The sequence below is a fragment of the Mustelus asterias genome, chromosome 15 (genome assembly GCF_964213995.1).
Source record: "Mustelus asterias chromosome 15, sMusAst1.hap1.1, whole genome shotgun sequence".
Taxonomy (NCBI): domain Eukaryota; kingdom Metazoa; phylum Chordata; class Chondrichthyes; order Carcharhiniformes; family Triakidae; genus Mustelus; species Mustelus asterias.
In genome coordinates this window covers 48,893,806-48,914,450 of record NC_135815.1, presented here as the reverse complement: position 1 = coordinate 48,914,450, position 20,645 = coordinate 48,893,806, and the positions used below count along the sequence as shown (strand labels likewise).

At 39.7% G+C, this 20,645-nt stretch overlaps 1 protein-coding gene across 2 annotated transcripts in view; it reads left to right on the top strand.

The window, feature by feature from the left end:
• Window positions 1–20,645, top strand: part of LOC144504497 (proteasome activator complex subunit 4-like) — a 152,361-nt gene that overhangs the window by 18,600 nt on the left and 113,116 nt on the right. Inside the window, exons 2-7 of one of the 2 annotated variants that reach the window (XM_078229851.1) lie at window positions 1,040–1,180; window positions 7,025–7,141; window positions 9,905–9,964; window positions 10,968–11,012; window positions 17,632–17,781; window positions 19,174–19,237. In XM_078229851.1, the coding sequence (XP_078085977.1) occupies window positions 1,040–1,180; window positions 7,025–7,141; window positions 9,905–9,964; window positions 10,968–11,012; window positions 17,632–17,781; window positions 19,174–19,237 (577 nt within the window). The remainder of the gene's footprint in view (window positions 1–1,039; window positions 1,181–7,024; window positions 7,142–9,904; window positions 9,965–10,967; window positions 11,013–17,631; window positions 17,782–19,173; window positions 19,238–20,645) is intronic. The other variant, XM_078229852.1, reaches the window with a different exon arrangement.

Below are 20,645 nucleotides of genomic sequence, written 5' to 3'. Positions count from 1 at the left end.
TATTCTATGTGACTGTGACCATTGTTGCTCATTGCTCCTCGATCTGTCTGCAGTTTTTGACAACACCTGCTACTATTTTCCAGCTGTGTGGGAATGATCTTACCTGATTCCAATCTCAGCTATGCAATCATAGCCAATCTCCTTCTCCTCTTGCACTGTTATCTTTAAGTTGCCAAAGATCTAATCTTGGCTGCTTCCTATTTATCATCTACATGCTGCCTTGGCATGCATCTATACCTGATTTTTATTGCCCTAGCATTAGCCACCGTGCCTTCAGCTGTCTTAGTTCTGAAAAAGATTGTGGATTCTCTCTGGCTGTTGAGTCCATAGTAAGAAGTTTAACAACACCAGGTTAAAGTCCAACAGGTTTATTTGGTAGCAAAAGCCACACAAGCTTTCGGAGCCCCTTCTTCAGGTGAGTGGGAATTCTGTTCACAAACAGAGCATATAAAGACACAAACTCAATTTACATGAATAATGGTTGGAATGCGAATACTTACAACTAATCAAGTCTTTAAGAAACAAAACAACATGAGTGGAGAGAGCATCAAGACAGGCTAAAAAGATGTGTATTGTCTCCAGACAAGACAACCAGTGAAACTCTGTGGGGGTTACAAATTGAGTGTTGGGAACATCTTTTTAGCCTGTCTTGATGCTCTCTCCACTCATGTTGTTTTGTTTCTTAAAGACTTGATTAGTTGTAAGTATTCGCATTCCAACCATTATTCATGTAAATTGAGTTTGTGTCTTTATATGCTCTGTTTGTGAACAGAATTCCCACTCACCTGAAGAAGGGGCTTGCAGCTCCGAAAGCTTGTGTGGCTTTTGCTACCAAATAAACCTGTTGGACTTTAACCTGGTGTTGTTAAACTTCTTACTGTGTTTACCCCAGTCCAACGCCGGCATCTCCACATGTTGAGTCCATGACATTGTACCACTTAGGAAATTGTGATGACTCTGTAGTATTTATTTCCATTTTTAAAAAATTTCCAAGCTAATTGATTCAGTCTATTTATCAAATTTGTGTTTTATTTTCCAGATATATCCGGCTATATGGAAGAAAATTTAGCAAAGAAGACCACGTTCTATTTGTTAAACTGCTGTATGAATTAGTTGTCATGCCTAAGCTTGAGATCAGCATGATGCAAGGATTCACACGATTGTTAATAAATTTACTCAAGTAAGTTCAGATTGAATTCCTAAAGTACGTGCTACTGCCAGACGTTACTGACAATTAACAAATAGACTTAAGCTACAAACTTCATTATAAAGTGTATTTTAGTGGGAGGATGATGGTGGATGGATGTTTTTCGGACAGACAAATGATTTTGGTGTTCCCCAAGGGTCAGTTTTGGGTACTTTTTTTATTTTTGTTAACCACCTAGACTTGAGTGTTGGGAACAGCAACGTAAAATTTACAGTACAAAATTCAGCAATGGAGTAGATGGTAATGAGCACATTTTTAGACTTCAAGAAGACATGGGCCGGGTGGTTAAATGGGCAGAGGCATAGAGTCCCGTGTGAGATGATGAACTTTTGGGTGGACTAAAATGAAAAGACAGTACACTATAAATTACACCAAAATATAGATGAACAGAGACACCTTGGAGTCCACATACGTACACATTTGTAAAGGTGGTTTTAAAAAAAGCAAATGGATTACTTGGGTTGATAAATGGAGACAGAGATTGTTAAAGCCAAGAGATTTTGCAAAATCATTGGATAGGCCATATCTGGAGTATTGTGGACAGTCCTGACACTTGTAAAGCTTTTGCATCTTTTTTGAAAGGGTATAGGGGGTTTAACCAGAATATTATTAGGGGTGAGGGACCTCAGTTATGAGCAAAGGTTGGAAAGTTAGGACTGTTCTTCTTGGAACTGGAAATGCTGAGATAAACTAATAGAGCTTTTTTGAGATGAGAGATTTTGATAGTGGCTGGAGAAAAACTTTTGCCTCTGGTTACTGGGTTGATAATCAGAGGTCATAGATATAAATTGTGAAAAGATCTAGAGGAGAAAGTCAGAATCTGTAACACTCCAACTGTAAAGGTAATGGAAGCTGACTCCATAAATAATTCTGAAGGGGGTGGGGTAGGACAGGTACTTGAAGATACTGAATTTACAACATTATGGACAAAAAGTAGGGGTATGGTTGCAAGCACAATTGTTTTGTTAGAGCCAGTAAAGTATGATGGGCTGAATGTCTTCCTCTAAGTTGTGTTTACAAGTGCTATATTGTGCCATAACTTTCTATGATTCTGGAATAAGTTAAACAGGGAAATAAAGAGCAATTTAATTACTTTGTGGTTGGAATATGGAACTCACTATGACAGGAATTGGTTGAGGCAAAAACCTCAGATGCTTTCAAAAGGAAATTAGATATGTACATGAGAGAAACTGGAATAAAGTTATGCTGAAAGGAGGCAATTGGAAAGGAAGGGAACAAACATGCATCATCTGCACAAATGTAGATTAGTTGGGGTAAATGGCAGTTTTTAATAATGCTTTAGTTTTTGACATCTTGACCTGACTGAAACATAGCTTATGACGGTGACCCCGTCTGTCTGATCCAAGAGTTCTCAGATTTTTTGTCATTTTTGTCCATGTCACTAGAATGATAAGAGTGCCATTCATTTCATAATCATATTTCACCCTATCCCACGTACATTGTCTGCATTATTGATTTTTTTCCAACCACATACACAATCACCCCTCAACCCACCAGATCTCAATGTATTTATGATTAAATTACTCCCCTTCATCTGCTCAACCTCTTCACTTCCTTTGATACCATTGAATACTCCTTCCTCCTTTGGTGTTTCTCATTGGTAGTCTAGATCTATGGCATTGCTGTCTTCTGATTGGGTTCATATCTGTTGTAATGAAACCGTTATATCATGCTGTATAGTCAATGATCCTGGATTTTAACTTGGAATTTCAGCTTTGTTCCCTCCTTTCCTCCATCAAGGAATGGAATGAAAAAGCACATTAACATCCTGCTTTGTTGCTCTTCACATTAAAGCACAAATGTGTGGCCATTTTCCCAAGTTAAGTCTTGGCAAAATAGAAGCCATCCGTTTTAACTCAAATCAACACCCATATTTCAATGATTTCAACTCCATCACAATTCAGTAGCTGCCACCTATTTTTGGCAGTGAAGAACCTTAGTTGTCCTAAACTAAGTTCCTGTCTCCTTGTCCATTGGTTTCTTCCATTTCCTTGACTTTGCCCACCTTTACCATCTCCTTTAAAAGTTTTGGGTCTGCACATCTTAATTACCCTGAGAAGCTTTTCTTAACTATTTTCATGAATAAAATCTCACTTAAGAGTGTCATGGCTTACTTTACATGAAGTCATATACTTCCATTACTGTCATGCTTGTCAAGCTCTCCTGGCACCCCATGCCAAGGAAACTAATTTCAAGATCATCTTGTTCTCAAATCCATACCCTTAATACATCTTAATTCTGATCCTCTCTAACAGTACGTGCCTACATATTTCCTTCATTCCTCAGACATAGGTCTACCTGTCCTGCCATACCTTCGGGCACTATACCTCTGGAACCTCTGAATTTTGCCACTGCTTTGCTTATAATAACCTCCTAAAACATGTTTTTATACTTCCTGCTTTCCCTCACTATTTTGCTTTAGTTTTTCCCTCCTGCTTGATGTTCACTTTTTTTCCTGCACCGAATAATGTGCCCTAATGCATCTTTCTGTATGAGAACAACATAGGGATGACATTTTATCATAACCTTTTGAAGAAGAAATAAGTTCGATTGTTTCTTTTCCATTTAACTATTGAGGTGCTCTGCTAAGTATCTGAATTGGTCCTGAAAGAAAATTTAATGAAGCTATGAATTGTGCTTTAAATTTGGCAGGCTTCTCCTTCAGAGTAGTTGCAATGTTTAGCATTCAGCTTGTTTGTGCAGAGTCCAGGAGAAAAGTAAATTTGTCTCGTAATGACATTGCCTGCTCTGATTTCTCATAGTGTACAGTGCCTGGTTTCAAGCCCAGTAGATTGGCAGGGTCTAAATTGATTGCCATGGAACAGAGTGTTTTTATAAGTCTTTTCTCCTATCTAATTTTTTTACTGGTGTCTGTTGAGGGTTCTGAGTATGTGCAGGCTTTGGCAGGATTTAGAGTCTTCAAAAGGATGACCTGTAAACAAGACCTGTTTTACTAGTGCTCCTGTTTTCATAGCTATTACTATTCTGCTGAGTTACTGTTAAATTTCATTATTTATGTAAATAAGTTACTTCTTTTAAACAACACATTTGACTAACTATTTGTGGTCTCAAGTCACCACAGCGTAAAATAAGCCTCCTTATACTTTCCAGTCTATTACAATTCAAATAATTAGTGGAACTGATGGTGATAAGTTCTTATGTGCAATCTAAAACAAGAACTCTTTCAGTCTAAACACGTGGAGCTTTCAGTCTAATCTCTTGTAATACAGTCTAACTTGCAAATTTTTAATGATGCTTTGTTTCCTGAACTGATTTATATCAGTTGGAGAATATGACTCGGTGGTAAGATCCAAACTGAGAATTCGAGCATGGAATATTTTGTCCAGTTCATCCATCTTGGGTATCTGGGTCCACTGGTTATTAGCAATAATACGTGTCAAGGGACTAGAGATTTGATGACAGATTAAGTTTAGGAGCCCAGTGGTTACCATGTCAGATCATAAAAGGTACATATTTTGCATCATATTTTCTGGAATTTTTTTCTCTCTTTGGTAATTCTTTCAGATTTCAGTTTGTTCTCCCAATGGGGATGTTCCATCATCATCTGATAGGCATTGCTTCCTAGTTTGTTTTGTGAAAAGGGACAGTTCTCTATGTTGTAGATTTCTTGAGATGTGCTTAAATTTAAGTTTCTGAAAATCTCACCAATGATTCCTCTGTCTGTTATTCAGGTATTCCAAGAGTATTGTTACACATTGTTAAACTTATTGTGCAGAGTGAGAGTTATAGCACATATTGAGCAATGTTTTTCACTCAATACTATAACTTATCTCTGCTGGGAGACATTTTCTTTTTGAAGAGATTTTAATAAGTCAATAAATGCAAAGGTGCTTACTTGGATTTTATTATGTTCATTATTTTGGTATGATGTAAAGTAAAATTGCTCCAACTATGACATTTAAAAGTATTTAAAATCAGATTCATATTTTGATATTTGATTCGCATTTTTCTAAAATGCACAACTTCAATTCTTATTCGTCTGGCCTAGATGCAGATTCAGATTCTTCGAGTAGAAAATGTTCTAACAATTGGCACACCTAGTATTTGTAAAACACTGTAAAGGTTTGTGTATAAGTTTCCAGTCACCTCCACCTGGAAGAAGCACTCCCAACTCTTCAAGCTTTTAATTCTTCTATGGCCTCATCTGCATCCCTATCTATGATTGCTAAACTTGACCTATTTAACAGCTTCCTTCCTGTGGCTCTTGATGCATTTGTCTCCACATCCCTTACTGCCTTCGAGTCAACTGTTTCCTGATACAATTTGCTTAGTCACACCTTTAAATTGTGGACTCGTTGTTCACAACCAAATTAGGATAATAGTTTCCATTCCGCTTACCATCCAAACCATCCCACTATTTCAGCGGTAAGGAAGACTCTGTAAATTATTTCTTTAATGTGAAGCCTCTCCTCAGACTACCTCCCTTACCTCACCCAAACCTTTTCTGGCTGTCTCAGACCTCCATTACCAAATGTGACGATTTTGCAGGCTCAAAGGTAGAAACCATCTGCTCAGTTACTTCAGCTGTCACCTCTTACTCAAATTGCAGTGTTTAACATAATTGAAGGATTTGACAGGAGAGATAGCAAGAATCTATTTCTTCTGGTGGGAAAATCCAAAATGAGGGTGCATGAACTTAACCTTGGAGCTAGGCTGTTTTGCAATAACGTGAGAAAGATTTGCTTTACAGAAAGAGTAGTCGTCCCCCCACCACCACCACCACCAGTTATTTATCAGTCAATAGCATTAAGGGTTCCAAAACCTGGGCAGCACGGTGGCACAGTGGTTTGCATCCTCACGCAGCATCAGGGACCTGGGTTTGATTCCCAGTTTGGGTCACTGTCTGTGTGGCGTTTGCACATTCTCCCTGTGTCTGCATGGGTTTCCTCCGGGTGCCCTGGTTTCCTCCCACAGTCCAAAAGACCGAAAGTGCTGGTTAGGTGCATGCTAAATTCTCCCTCAGCGTACGTGAACAGGTGCCGGAGTGTGCAACTAGGGGATTTTCACAGTAACTTCATTGCAGTGTTAATGTAAGCCTATTTGTGACACTAATAAATAAAATAAAAGTAGAGAGATTCAGTTATAATTCTGGACTACTTGTGCCCCCCATATCATGCCTTGCCCCAATACCACATCATTCCACAACTTCTCTTGCTTGTTCCTCCTGGCCTATACCAAATTTGTTGCCTTTATAAGATTTGCCTCAAGTGGCCTTGAGCATCTACTGAGCCAACTGTTCAGGTGCATTAACTAGAGCGAATGATAACAGCCACTATAGTCTGCTGGCACTCTATGGATTGTGTTCAGAGATAAGAGAATAATTCTCCAGAGTATTTTCTCCTGAACTATCTTCATGCTTTTTTCTTGTCATTTGTTACTGGGGGGGTGCCTTTGGTACATATAGGTTGCAGCATGTTTGGATGGGGAAGATCTGCTGGATCAGCTAATAATTTCCTATCTTTTGCCTCCAGGTTTAATTTTTCACCTGTAGCAAATTAGAAAAATGCAGGTTAGCAAAGGAATTTTAAAAAACACAAGGAAAGTTAAAAATGATCATTCTTGCCATGAATAATGCTGTGGGAAATCTATTGGTAATCTATGAAAATAAATACATAATTTGGCAACTAACTGATTATAAAATTCAACTTTGCTTGTGGCTTATGGTGTAATTGGAGCCCCTCAGTTAGATAAATGCTATGTAACCTTTCCAATGTTTTTGTTCTGGTTCACTTACCTGTTTGTAAATTACATTTATGTGTTTTTGTTATTGCCTAGAAAAAAAGAACTCCTATCAAGGGAAGATTTGCAGTTGCCATGGAGACCATTGTATGAAATGATGGAAAGAATTTTGTACTCAAAGACAGAGCATCTTGGACTCAACTGGTTTCCAAAGTATGTGGATTTTTTGTTCAGAGTTTTTTGCTGAGCTATTACTGAATTAGAATTTTGCGGTATAAATTTTTTTGTAAAGTATTTTCCCTTTCTGCTGTTTTGCTCCCCTTTCCTAGGGAGCATTTCCAGGTGAGGCCTCACCAGTGCCGTGTATATTTGTCATAATACTTTACTCTTGTGTTCTAATTCTTTAAAACAGAGCTGACATATCATTGAGTTCCTAAATCCCTGCTGTACATGCATGCTAACTTCGTGTACAAGGCCACCAAAGTCCCTCTGAATGCAACCATTCCCTAGTCTCTCGCCATTTAAAAAATGTTCTGCCTTTTTATTTTTCCCACCGTAGTGAACACTGTGACACGCTTTGCCATGTCATATTCCCTCTGCCATGTTCCAGCCCACTCACCCAACCCATCTATATTCCTCTGCAGCTTCTTTGCATCTTCATTATCAGTTATTTCACATCTGATTTTGTGCCATCAGCAAACTTGACTATGTTACATTCAATTCCCTTTTTTAAGTTATTAGTAAGATTGTAAATAGTTAAGTACTGATCCTTGTTGTATGTCACTAGCTGCAACATGCCAATCAGAATATGTCCAGTTATTCCTGATCTCTGTTTTATGTACCCTAATCAATCCTCAATCCATGCTGAAATATTAACCCCCAAACACAAGTCCCAATTTTGTGTAATTGCCTCTTGTGTAACACCTTATCGAATGCTTTATGAAAATCCAGTTACACCAACTGGTTCACCCTGATCCATCTTGCTTCCTCAAAAAAAACCTATCAAACAGAACTCTCTCTCATAAATCCATGATTCTGCTTAATCATGTCATGATTTTTTAAGTGTTCTGTTACCACATTTGTAATATAAATTCTAACATTTTGCCTACAATTAATGTTAGGCTAACTGTCCTATTGTTCCCCAGTTCTCTTATTTCTCCTTTCTTAAATAGCGGCTTACATTTGCTATCTCTCAATCCTTGGAAACCGTTCCAGAATCTTAAAGAATTCTGGAAGATTAAAACCAGTTCATCTGTTGTCTCTGTAGCTACCTCTTTTAAACCCTACGATGTAGCTAGTTGGCTCCAGGGGATTTGTTGCCTCTTAGTTCCATTAGTTTCTTTAGCATTCTTTCTTTACTTAAACTGACTTATTTTTAGTTTGTCAGTCACACTAGACCTTTAGTGCTCTATTATTTACAGAATGCTCTTTGTATCTTCTACTGTGAAGACAATTACAAAGTATTAGTTTAATACCCCTATATTTTCTTATTCCCATTATAATTTCACCAGTCTTTGCCTCAGGTAGCTGAAGTTGACTTTAAATAATCTCTTCCTATATATCTACTGATAGAAATGTTTGCAATCTATTTTTACGTCTCTTGCTAGTCTATTCTCATTCTGTTTTCTCTTTCCTGATTTCCTGATAATTTCATGCTCCTCTTGAATTCTAAATTATTTCCTATTTTTATGCTTATTATTCTTTTTGGCAATATTATAAACTTATTCTTTGATCTAATACTATTTTTATTTTCTCTTGTTACCCATAGTTAGTTCACATTTTCTGCAGACTTTATGTACCTTAACAAAATGTATATTTGTTGCCAATGATATATTAATTCTTGAAATGCTGCTGTCATATCTTTTACTGTTATTTCCCAACCTACCTTATCAACCCTCCTCTTTTATATCTACATAGTTTGCTTTGTTTAGATTTAAGATCGTAATTTTGAACTGTTGTGAATAGCTTTCTATCATACAATGATCACTCTTCCCTAAAGGCCAATTTACTATGAGGTTATTAATTAACCCTTTCTCATTTCACAATACTGGATCCAAAATAGCCTGCTCTCTTGTTCTTCAACATTCTGAACTAGAAAACTATCTTGTATACATTCCATGAACACAACTTCCACAATATTCCTACAGATTTAGTTTCCCCAGGCTATATGAAGATGAAAGATGATTTCTGTGTTTTTGCAATACCATTATTACATGTCCCATTAATTTTCCTGAATAATACTCTGCCCTAAACAAAAACTGCTTTTAGGGGGCCTACAGACATCTCCCACCAAAGATTTCTGTCCTTGCTTTTTCTTAGCTCCATCCAGGCTCATTCTACTTTTTTTCCTGAGTTAAGATTCTTTCTACTGTTTTTATCCTATCCTTTATTATCAGGGTTGACCCCTCCTTTTCCATTTTGTCCCTCTTCTAAAAGTTAAGTATCCCAGAATATTTAGTTCCTAATTTTGGTCACTGCAATCACGTCTTTATAATGGCTATTAAATCAAATCTATTAAATCATTCTTTAATGTTAAAGTAATTGCATTTAATTAATTGAGATTGCTTATGTATCTAATACTTTGAACTTCCGTACTTCCCTTGATCAGTTTCATTTGGCAATGACTGAACTTTCTGAAGGTGCTTTGATTATGCATATAAAATTTAATCTCAATCTTTTGTGAAAAAGCCCCACTTTTTTTCCTTTGGTAGGTGCAAATATTCAGACAAAATTGCTGCTACTTATGTGCAGTGCGATGTATTCTCAATGGTGCTGTGGGAATATTGTGTTTAAATTTACTGTTCATCTCAAATGTACTTTCAAAAATACATAAACTGAGATGGCAAGTGACAGTAGCTGTGTGAGCGCCACATAAATGCCAAAGACTGTCTTGTGCTCTTGTTGAGCATTAATATACCAGTGTTGCTAATCCATTGATTTTGTGCCCTGTTTGATCTATTTCTCTTTATTATTCAGTTCGTTCCGACAAGGCTTCTCTTCCCCTAAATCGTGTGTGCTTAGTGTTTTGCATAGGTGGTAAGGAAGATGTTTATACGTTTGCCCGATCAATAATGCATGTTTTTTTAAATGTGGTGCTTATCACACAGATGTAACATTTTTTACTAAAAGTGCATCTTTTTCATGTGCATTATTTGATTAAAAACAGAATGATAACATTACACCACTATTGAGAATGTCGCACTGCATTTAAATTTCCCTTTGAGATGGATTGGAGCTGCTATTTGCATAAATGCCTTCTATGCCTCAACAAATAACTGCTAAGAAGAACTTTTAAAGTGCCTTGCGTAGATTAAAATATTCAGTTACAAGTAGCAGAAATGAAGTACAATATTCTTTTGTATATCCTATTTACAGTCGTGTGATTTTATTGTTGGATTCATTTTGTCACATTCAAGGTCATTGCAGGAAAATTGCATACAGATGTTTGTTTTCAAGTGAGATTTTGTGTACTAAGTAGAATAAATGAATTAAAATCCAGTTATATGTATCTCTAATGTCCAGGTTGTTCCAATATGAAATTTAGGATGCAATAATTTGAACTTCACCCTTGTTTGAGCTTTTTAATTGTTTGTGAATATAATCTGCTTTATCCTGCATTTGGAAAAGTGAAAAGATAAATTTGCATCCATTCACTCTTCTGCTCTGTGCTTTTGTGACAATTATGCTGACCTTTTGTGATTCTAAGTGGGAAATTACTGTAAAATAAACCAGGAAGAAACACAAATAGAGTACATAAAACGTGTAAATTCCTGTAGTTTGTGTTCCAACTTCCTTTACATTCTAAATAGAGTTGAGAACTACAGTGAATCCTAAAAGATGGTGCATGGTGTTGATCTTATTGATCAGTTATGTGTGGAAGTAGTGGATGTAGTAGCAGGATGGCAGTCATGGAAATATTAAATTGATATCTAATTGTTTCAGACTTCACATACAATGTATTGCTAGATTACCTCTACTGATGAACTGCTTTGAATGTTGCTTCTGATTGAATTTTTACTCATTCTCTTTCTCTTTTAAGCTCCGTAGAAAATGTGTTGAAGACCCTGGTGAAATGCTGTCGACCGTGAGTACAGATTTTCTTACTATAATATTTTCAATGTATTTTAAGTGCCTTTGATTTCATATTTTTCCTTGACGTTAGATGTCACAGGGCAAGAACAGATGGAATATACTGTAGAGTAGTGTGAAGGTTAACCATTTTGGTGGGACAAATAGAAAAGTGGAATATTTTTTAAGTGGCGAGAGACTGGGAAGTATTGGCATTCGGAGGAATTTGGGTATCTGTGCATATGAATCACAAAGTTAACATGCAGGTCCAACAAACAGTTGAGAGCAATTTGAATCTCAGGCTTTATTGCGAAGACTTTGGAATATAAGGGTAAAGATGTTTTACTAGAATTATATAGGGCTCTGGTAAGAATGCAGGGTATTGTTCTCGGTACTTAATGATATATCTTTCCTTTAGAGGGAGTACAGCAATGGTTCAGTAGACTGAATCCTGGAATGTGTGTACTGTGCATTGGGGAAAAATTGAGTTGACTCTGTTTATAACCCCTGAAGTTTTGAAGAATGAGAGGTGATCTGATTGAAACATATTAAATTCATAAGGTACTTAGCAGAGTTGATGGTGGGAGGATGTTTCTCCTGTCTGAGCAGTCGGTCTCAGAATAAGGGGTTGGCTATTTAGGACTGAGCTGAGAATTTTTTTTTACTCAAAAGGGGCGTGAATCTTTGAATCATGTATCCCACAGAACTGTAGATGCTCAGTCCTTCAGCACGTTCAGACAGGTTCAAGTTGGAGCAGGTCTGAAGGTCCAGATGGTGACCTCCCGTTCCTGTAACTTTAAACAGCCAGGCTTCGGGGCAGGTTAAACAGCGAGGCTTTGGGACAATTAATGTGCGTGAAGTAAAGTTAAGACATCGCGGGGCAACTTTGTCTCATGGAATGTGTGCCCTGTAGTGTGTGAGAAGTAATTGATGCTACAGTGATGTGGGCGACCACATGTGCAGGAAATGTCACAAACTGCAGAAGCTGGAACTCCGGGTTTCACTGCATTGCATACGTAAGGCTGAGAACTACGTGGATAGCATGTTCAGAGTGGTGGTCACGCTACGAACATGCAGGCAGAAAAGGAATGGGTGACTGCAAGGCAGTTTGAGTGCCAAGCAGATAGTGCAGGAGCTCTGAGGTCCTGCTCACTAATCAGTTTTCCATCCTGGATGCTGGTGAGGATGTTCGTTTCTCTAAGGAATGCAGTCAGAGCCAAGTTTCTGGCACCACTGGTGACTCAGCTGAACAGAAGGGGAGGGAAAGCGTGATAGTGATAGGGAATTTATTAGTGAGGGAAACGGACAAGTGCATCTTTTGCAGATGTGATTCTGGAGGGTGAGGGTGCACAGCCAGAGGTCGTGGTTCACATCAGTACTAACAGTATAGGTAGAGAAAAGGATGAGGTCCTGCACCGCAGTTTAGAAATTTAGGAACAAGATTAGTGAGCAGGACCTCAAAGGTAGTAATCTCCAGGTTACGCAAGGCCACGTGCTGATGAGTGTAGAAATAGGAGAATAATAATTGTGTGGCTGGAGATATGGTGCTTCAGATTTCTGGGACCAGTTCTGAGGCAGGTGGGATGTGTACAAGCCAGACGGTCTATATCTGTACAGGACTGGGACAAATGTGCAGGGAGATTGCTACTGTTTTGGGGAGGGTTTGAACTAGATTGGCAGGGGAATGGGGACCTGACGGCAGATTCGGGTGGGACAAGTTCAGAGCAGGGAGTGAGAGACAGAAGATTAGTGAGTGATTCTGCAAGACATAGGAAGAGAACCTTTAATGTAGCTTGTACGCCATTATTCGACATTGTCTCTAAGTAGGTGAATGAGTTTCTTATATTTTCTGTGGAGTGTGACAAGCTCAGGCAACTTCAGTTCCTTCAGGCCTGTTCATTTTAAAAAAATTACAGTCCTGTAATTGTCCTGTATGAAGTATCAAATTTTAGCAGTTTGGTTTGCAGAATAGGTATTTCCTGAGGTCAGACTTTTTTTCCCTTCCTGCACTTACACCTTTGTGCATCCTCCTCTTTCCCACTCTACAATCTGATTAATTGTGCTCTCTCATCCCTACTCTGCTTCAGACCTTCTCTTCCATTTAATATCAACATTTACTGAATTGGTGCTGCTGTTCTCTTGTTGAAGATGATGAAAATTATCCCTTCTAGATACACAAGTTTGCCAAAAATGCGAACTGATAGTAATAGGCTACTTGTTATCCATCCTAGTTGAACTTCTGGGCTGAAAAATGAAAATGAACATTTTCCAATTTGAAATTTTCCGACCAAATAAAATAATGATTCCAACTTGTTTGCTATGAAAGATCTGTCAATTCAACACCTATTGTGGGAAGTTGCAATAATCTGTCTTCAAGGGTGATTGAGCCCTTGACCAGGTTTTAATTATAAAAGTGATGAGTGATCGATAGTATTTAATCTATCTGAATTATTTGAGGAGTTCACTGGCATTTTGGATAGGGAATGTTCTTGGATATTATCTGTTTGGACTTCCAGGAAGCATTTGATAAGTTCATGCAAGAGTTTAACACAAATTAGGGTATGTGGAGGTAACTTTGACTAGGAAATTGCCTAGGAGGAAGGAGAAAGACTTCAGCTTCTGAATGGTGGGATATAAAAAGTAAGGTTTCCTACAATTATAATGCCTTGGATGAAAAAGTTGAGTTGTACATCTATGTTTGCTGATGCCACTTACGTTAGGTGCTGCAGTGATTTCTGTAGATACAGTAGAAAGTTACTAAAGGATAGAGATTGACTAAGTGAGTGGGACACACTATGGCAGATGGAGTTTGTTGTGATTAAGTGATCCGCTTTGGATCAGGTGAAGATGAGCTGAATATTTTCTTAACCTTTAGAGATTAGTAGCTGCGGAGGGACAAGGTGATTTAGATATGCATTTACACAGCACTAAAAACTAGTGCTCAGGTCCAGAAAAAAACAAAATACAAATGCAAGTTGGTCTTTATCTGAAGTAGATTGGAATGCAGTGCAGATGTGATGTTTTGGTTGAACGGATCATTGATCTGATACCATCTGGCCACTAGAGTACACTGGTATTGGGCAATGTTTATTGGTGTTGTACAGTGTACAACACAGATTGAGTAGAACAATATCACAAAAATAATCCCTTCCTTCAATTATTAAGTCTGAGGGGTGATCTAATTGAGGTATTTACAATGATTAAACAATTGTAGAACAGGGAAAATATTTCATTTGGTGGGAAAATCCAAAATAAGGGACTCTCGGCCATAAACACTCATTATACAGCAAAATGGTCGGAAGTCAGGGTTACTGTTCTGAGGCATAATCCTCTGTTCATTACAAGCCAGTCCAAGTAATAGTAACTTGACCAAGAACTGTTGGAATTATTTGACCAGGCAGCGGTATGAGTGAATGTCAGACTATCCAGTCCAGTTTGTGACGGGGAAAGCCGAGAAGTGCTCCAAGGACAACATGTTTATGGTCTGGCTGTGCATAGTTATATATGGTTACTACCAATTCCATTACATACATGATTTTTAAAATTGATATCTCAATATTGATGCGCCAGAACTTCTGGTTTCAGATAGATATACAGGTGACATTGGAAATGGGATTAGTTTATATCACGCTTCTAATATCTTATATTTACCACAAATGCAAGAACACAAGCAAGAGAAGTGGGAGTAGACCCATATGACCTATGGAGCCTGCTCTGTCATTCAGTACCATCGTGACTGATCTTGCGCTTCAGTTCCATTTTCCCACCTGTTCCCCGTGATTCCGTGTGAAAGAACTGTGCATAGTAAGAAGTCTCACAACACCAGGTTAAAGTCCAACAGGTTTATTTGGTAGCACAAGCTACTAGCTTTCGGAGCGCTGCCCCTTCATCAGGTAAGTGGGAGTTCTGTTCACAAACAGGGCATATAAAGACACAAACTCAATTTACAAAATAATGGTTGGAATGCGAGTCTTTACAAGTAATCAAGTCTTAAAGGTACAGGGAATGTGAGTGGAGAGAGAGTTAAGCATAGGTTAAAGAGATGTGTATTGTCTCCAGCCAGGACAGTTAGTGAGATATTGTAAGCCCAGACAAGTTGTGGGGGTTACAGATAGTGTGACATGAACCCAAGATGCCGGTTGAGGCCACCCTCGTGTGTGCGGAACTTGGCTATCAGTCTCTGCTCAGCGACTCTGCGTTGTCGTGTGTCGTGAAGGCCGCCTTGGAGAACGCTTACCCGAAGATCAGAGGCCGAATGCCCGTGACCGCTGAAGTTGTTCCTCAACAGGAAGAGAACAGTCTTGCCTGGTGATTGTCGAGCGGTGTTCATTCATCCGTTGTCATAGCGTCTGCATGGTCTCCCCAATGTACCATGCCTCGGGACATCCTTTCCTGCAGCGTATCAGGTAGACAACGTTGGCCGAGTTGCAAGAGTGTGTACCGTGTGCCTGGTGGATGGTGTTCTCGCGTGAGATGATGGCATCCGTGTCGATGATCCGGCACGTCTTGCAGAGGTTGCTGTGGCAGGGTTGTGTGGTGTCGTGGTCGCTGTTCTCCTGAAGGCTGGGTAGTTTGCTGCGGACAATGGTCTGTTTGAGGTTGTGCGGTTGTTTGAAGGCAAGAAATGGGGGTGTGGGGATGGCCTTGGTGAGATGTGTGGGGATGGCCTCGCCAAGGCCATCCCCACACCCCCACCTCTTGCCTTCAAACAACCGCACAACCTCAAACAGACCATTGTCCGCAGCAAACTACCCAGCCTTCAGGAGAATAGTGACCACGACATCACACAACCCTGCCACAGCAACCTCTACAAGATGTGCCGGATCATCGACACGGATGCCATCATCTCACGTGAGAACACCATCCACCAGATACACGGTGCATACATTTGCAACTCGGCCAACGCTGTCTATCTGATACGCTGCAGGAAAGGATGTCCCGAGGCATGGTACATTGGGGAAACCATGCAGGCGCTACGACAACGGATGAATGAACACCGCTCGACAATCACCAGGCAAGAGTGTTCTCTTCCTGTTGGGGAACACTTCAGCGGTCACGGGCATTAGGCCTCTTCAGGTGAGCGTTCTCTAAGGCGGCCTTCACGACACACGACAACGCAGAGTCGCTGAGCAGAGACTGATAGCCAAGTTCCACACACATGAAGACGGCCTCAACCGGCATCTTGGGTTCATGTCACACTATCTGTAACCCCACCGACTTGCCTGGACTTGCAAAATCTCACTAACTGTCCTGGCTGGAGACTACACATCTCTTTAACCTGTGCTTAACCCTCTCTCCACTCACATTGTCTGTCCTTTTGAGACTTGATTATCTGTAAAGACTCGCATTCCAACCATTATTTTGTAAATTGAGTGTGTGTCTTTATATGCTCTGTTTGTGAACAGAACTCCCACTCACCTGATGAAGGGGCAGCGCTCCGAAAGCTAGTGGCTTGTGCTACCAAATAAACCTGTTGGACTTCTTATTGTGTTTACCCCAGTTCAACGCCGGCATCTCCACATCAAAGAACTGTGCACATACCACTTAAATGTATTCAATGATGAAACATCAACATCCTCGAGGATAGAGAATTCCAAAAATTCACAAGTCTTTGAGAGGAGTAATTTCTCTCTATCTCAGTTCTAAATGATTGGGGCCCATATTCTGAGACTATTCCCCCCTCCCCCCACCCCATGTTTGCGATTCCTGCACCAGCAGAAACAATCTGTCAGCATCTACACTATCAAGCTCTTTCAGAATAGTGTCTGTTTCAATGAGATTACCTCTGAGAGTATAGGCCCAATTTACTCAGCCTCTCATCCCAGGGACCAATTTAGTGAACTTTCATTGTACCTCCTCCAATCTAAATATATTCTTCCTTAGATATATTGATCAAAACTGCACACTGTATTCCAAATATGGTCTCACCAAAATCCTGTACAATTGTAGCAAGACTTCTTTTCCAATCCCTTTGCCTTCCCAATTGCTTGCTGTACCTGCATGCTAACTTCCTGTGTTCCTTGTATGAGCACAATAAAACTGTTGTTTGAATTACTCAACATTGAACCCTGTTAGTATAGAAAGCTCTGATATCTTGAAGGAACCTCGGTCCACTGGATCTCAACTTTTACGGAGTCGCAGTCAGAATTGGATTGTCACTACACTCCTAGTTTCCTACCTGGAAATACAGCTGATCCTTTCTCCCCTGACCTTCCCACTCATAACTGTGCAGGGCATGTTGCCCCAGAGGCGTTCAGTTGAGGGCTGCAGAGTCAGAGGTATTAACTATTATAAAACAGGTAAGTTTAAAGGTCGAGCCACTTGCAGAAGCCACAGAGAAGGGTGGTCGGTGGGAGTGGGTAGTTGGCTCCCAGTTATGTATATTTCTGTTTTCCAGCAGCAGTTAAACCTAACTGTCTGGTAATCTTTTGTTTTACAGCATTTGAACCTTACAGCTCTTTGAAACTGCTAGTGAACAATTAAAAAAGGGATGGTAGTTAGGCCCTATTACAAAGTGTTTTATTTTATTGTATAGTGTATGTTTAAGCGTGCATTTTTAAATGTTTCATTGTTCACAATACTGTGTTGGAATGTTGTGTTTTTGTATGATCAGAAATTATTTCTTGTGTGTGCAGGTATTTTCCAGATGAAGCTACAGCAGAGATGTTAGATGAATGGAAGCCATTAATGTGTCCTTTTGATGTTACCATGCAGAAGGCAATCAGCTATTTTGAAATGTTTCTTCCTACCTCCCTTCCTCCTCATCTGCATCATAAAGGATTCAGGTCAGTATATAGATAACTGGTTATTCCATTTTAGATCTTTATCTTTGGATAGTTCTCCCTTCGTGTGCATCATTCTCGAACTCTGAAAGGCATTTATTTCCTAGACCTCTGCCTTAGGGCTGCTAAAGTGACTGGAGTTGCCTGGACGGTTGTAATTAATTCCGTATTTCTCATTCTTTGGGGCAAATGTAGGCATTGATTGGTCTAGCAATTTCCTCTGATAGGCTGGCTACCAGTGGTGTTGGTGGTTGAAGTGGTGAGCAAGACAGTAGTGAAAGAGATACAGAGTGAGAAAAGCAGCCATACAAAGATATATTCTTCAGCTTATTAACAATGCTATGGAATTTGATTATTAATATGGTAATTGTAGTCATGTGTGCACATGCCAACTCATTTCATGACCAATTCAATTTTTCACCGTTATAACAGATGCTGCCTATGTAACATATTGCAGCCTCGTGGTGTGAGCCATTGCAGTCTCCCCACTGATGAAAAGGTGAAATTACAAAGAACAAAGAAAAGTACAGCACAGGAACAGGCTCTTCGGCCCTCCAAGTCTGTGCCGATCACGATGCCCTGACTAAACTAAAGAAAAAAACGTTCTGCCCTTACTCGGTCCGTATCCCTCTATTCCCTCTCTATACATGTACCCATCCAGATGTCCCTTAAATGTTGCAAATGTGCCTGCTTCCACCACCTCCTCAGGCAGTGCGTTCCAGGAACCCACCACACTCTGTGTGGAAAACATCCCCCGTACATCTCCCTTAAATTTTCCCCCTCTCGCCTTGAACCTGTGCCCCCTTGTAATTGACACTTCCATCCTGGGAAGAAGCCTCTGATTATCCACCCTGTCTATGCTTCTCATGATTTTGTAGACCTCTATCAGGTCTCCCCTTAGTCTCAGTCTTTCCAGTGAAAACAATCCCAGTTTATTCACCATCGAGACCAGGCAACATCCTGGTGAACCTTCTTTGCACTCTCTCCAAAGCTTCCACTATCCTTCTGTGGTGTCCAGAACTGCACATGATACTCCAAATGTGGCCTAATCAGGGTTTTATATAGCTGCAACATGATTCCCCATCTCTTGTACTCAATTGCAGAATGACAATTTTATTTAAGCAGTTTCTATTATAAACATGAACATTGATGTATAACACATTGCTTCAAAATGGGAACTTAGTTATTTCTGTGCAGCCTGGTCCCTGCCCTCAAACCTCTCCACCAAAAGACTATGTTTGCTCTTTATAATCCCATATGTGCTGATACCAGTGATCAACCAGTTAAATACATATGAATCTATAGAAGGGCACTGATTGTTTTGCTAATTGATGGTGAAATTGCTGATATGTTCTCAGTAATGTATTTTGAATTATCTTGTTTTTATTTCTACAGGCTTTGGTTTGATGAATTTATAGGCCTTTATGTCACAATTCAGAACCTCCCTCAGTGGGAAGGGGTAAGTCAACCATTCCATGGATTAATTAAATAATAAAAGTCTTGCATTCGTATACTAACTTTCAGAGTGACAGGATGTCCTAAGTGCTTTTAATTTTTAGTTTCTCTCGTATGAAATGCAGCAACCAATTTGCACACAGCAAGCTCCTGCAAACAGTAATGTGATAATGACTAGATAATCCATTTTAATTATGTTGATTGCGGGATAAACATTGGCCAGGGCACCATGGATAACTCCATGTTCCTCTGCAGAATCATGCCATGGGGTTTTGATCGTCCAACTGAGGGGACAGACAGAATCACGGTTTAAAGTTCAAAGTTTATTTATTTGTGTCACAAGTAGGCTTACATTAACACTGCAATGAAGTTACTGTGAAAGTTCCCTAGTCGTCACACTAGGCGCCTGTTCGGGTACACTGAGGGAGAATTTAGCATGGTCAATGCACCTAACTAGCATGTTTTTCAGACTGTGGGAGGAAACTGGAGCACCCAGAGGAAACCCACGCAGACACTGGGAGAACACAGACCGTGACCCAAACAGGAAATTGAACCCAAGTCCCTGGCGCTGTGCAGCAGCAGTGCTAACCACTGTGCCACCGTGCCAACCTATATAATTGTCTGATTTGAAAGATGGTACCTCTGACAGTGCAGTATTCCCTCAGTACTGCACTGGATTGTCACTTGATATTTGTGCACAAGTCTTGAGTGAGTGGAACTTGAACCCAGAAACTTCTGCCTGAGAGGCAAGAGTGCTGCCAACTGACACGACTAATACTGAGAATGCGTTGAAGATATTTAGAGACATTGGTCAGTTTCCACGTGAATTCTGACAGTGCTCAACTCTAAACCTCACAGCTCTCTCAAGATTTTGTCATTCTTCAGCTGGCCATACTATTGGCTGCCATTCTTTAGCCACCCAGGCCTCCATGCTGTGGAATTCTCTCACCTATGCCCATAATCTTCCCTTTTCAGGTGCCTTAAAACTCACCTCTTGACTTAACTTCTCTTCACGCCTTTGGACATCTCTTCCTTTGGCTTGGTGTCCATTATTTTGATTACACCTCTTGCTATATCAAAGCAAGTTGTAACAAGTTACAGCACGTGATATACAGATTACTGGTATTTTTGTTGGGAAATTTTTGTTCAGACTTTCAGTTTTGCAAGTTAAAGATTTAAGCTTTTAACGCTCAGTTTTGTTCACAAAACCATTTGGTAGAGAATGTAAATGGGAATAATTAACATTTTTGGGATTATCCTATGCAACGATGGATGGGTTGATAATTCAAAATAGCTGTAATTATTTTGAGAGTTGACTGTTGTTTTTTGCTTACATAAGAACATAAGAAATAGGAGCAGGAGTAGGCCATCTGGCCCCTCAAGCCTGCTCCGCCATTCAATAAGATCATGGC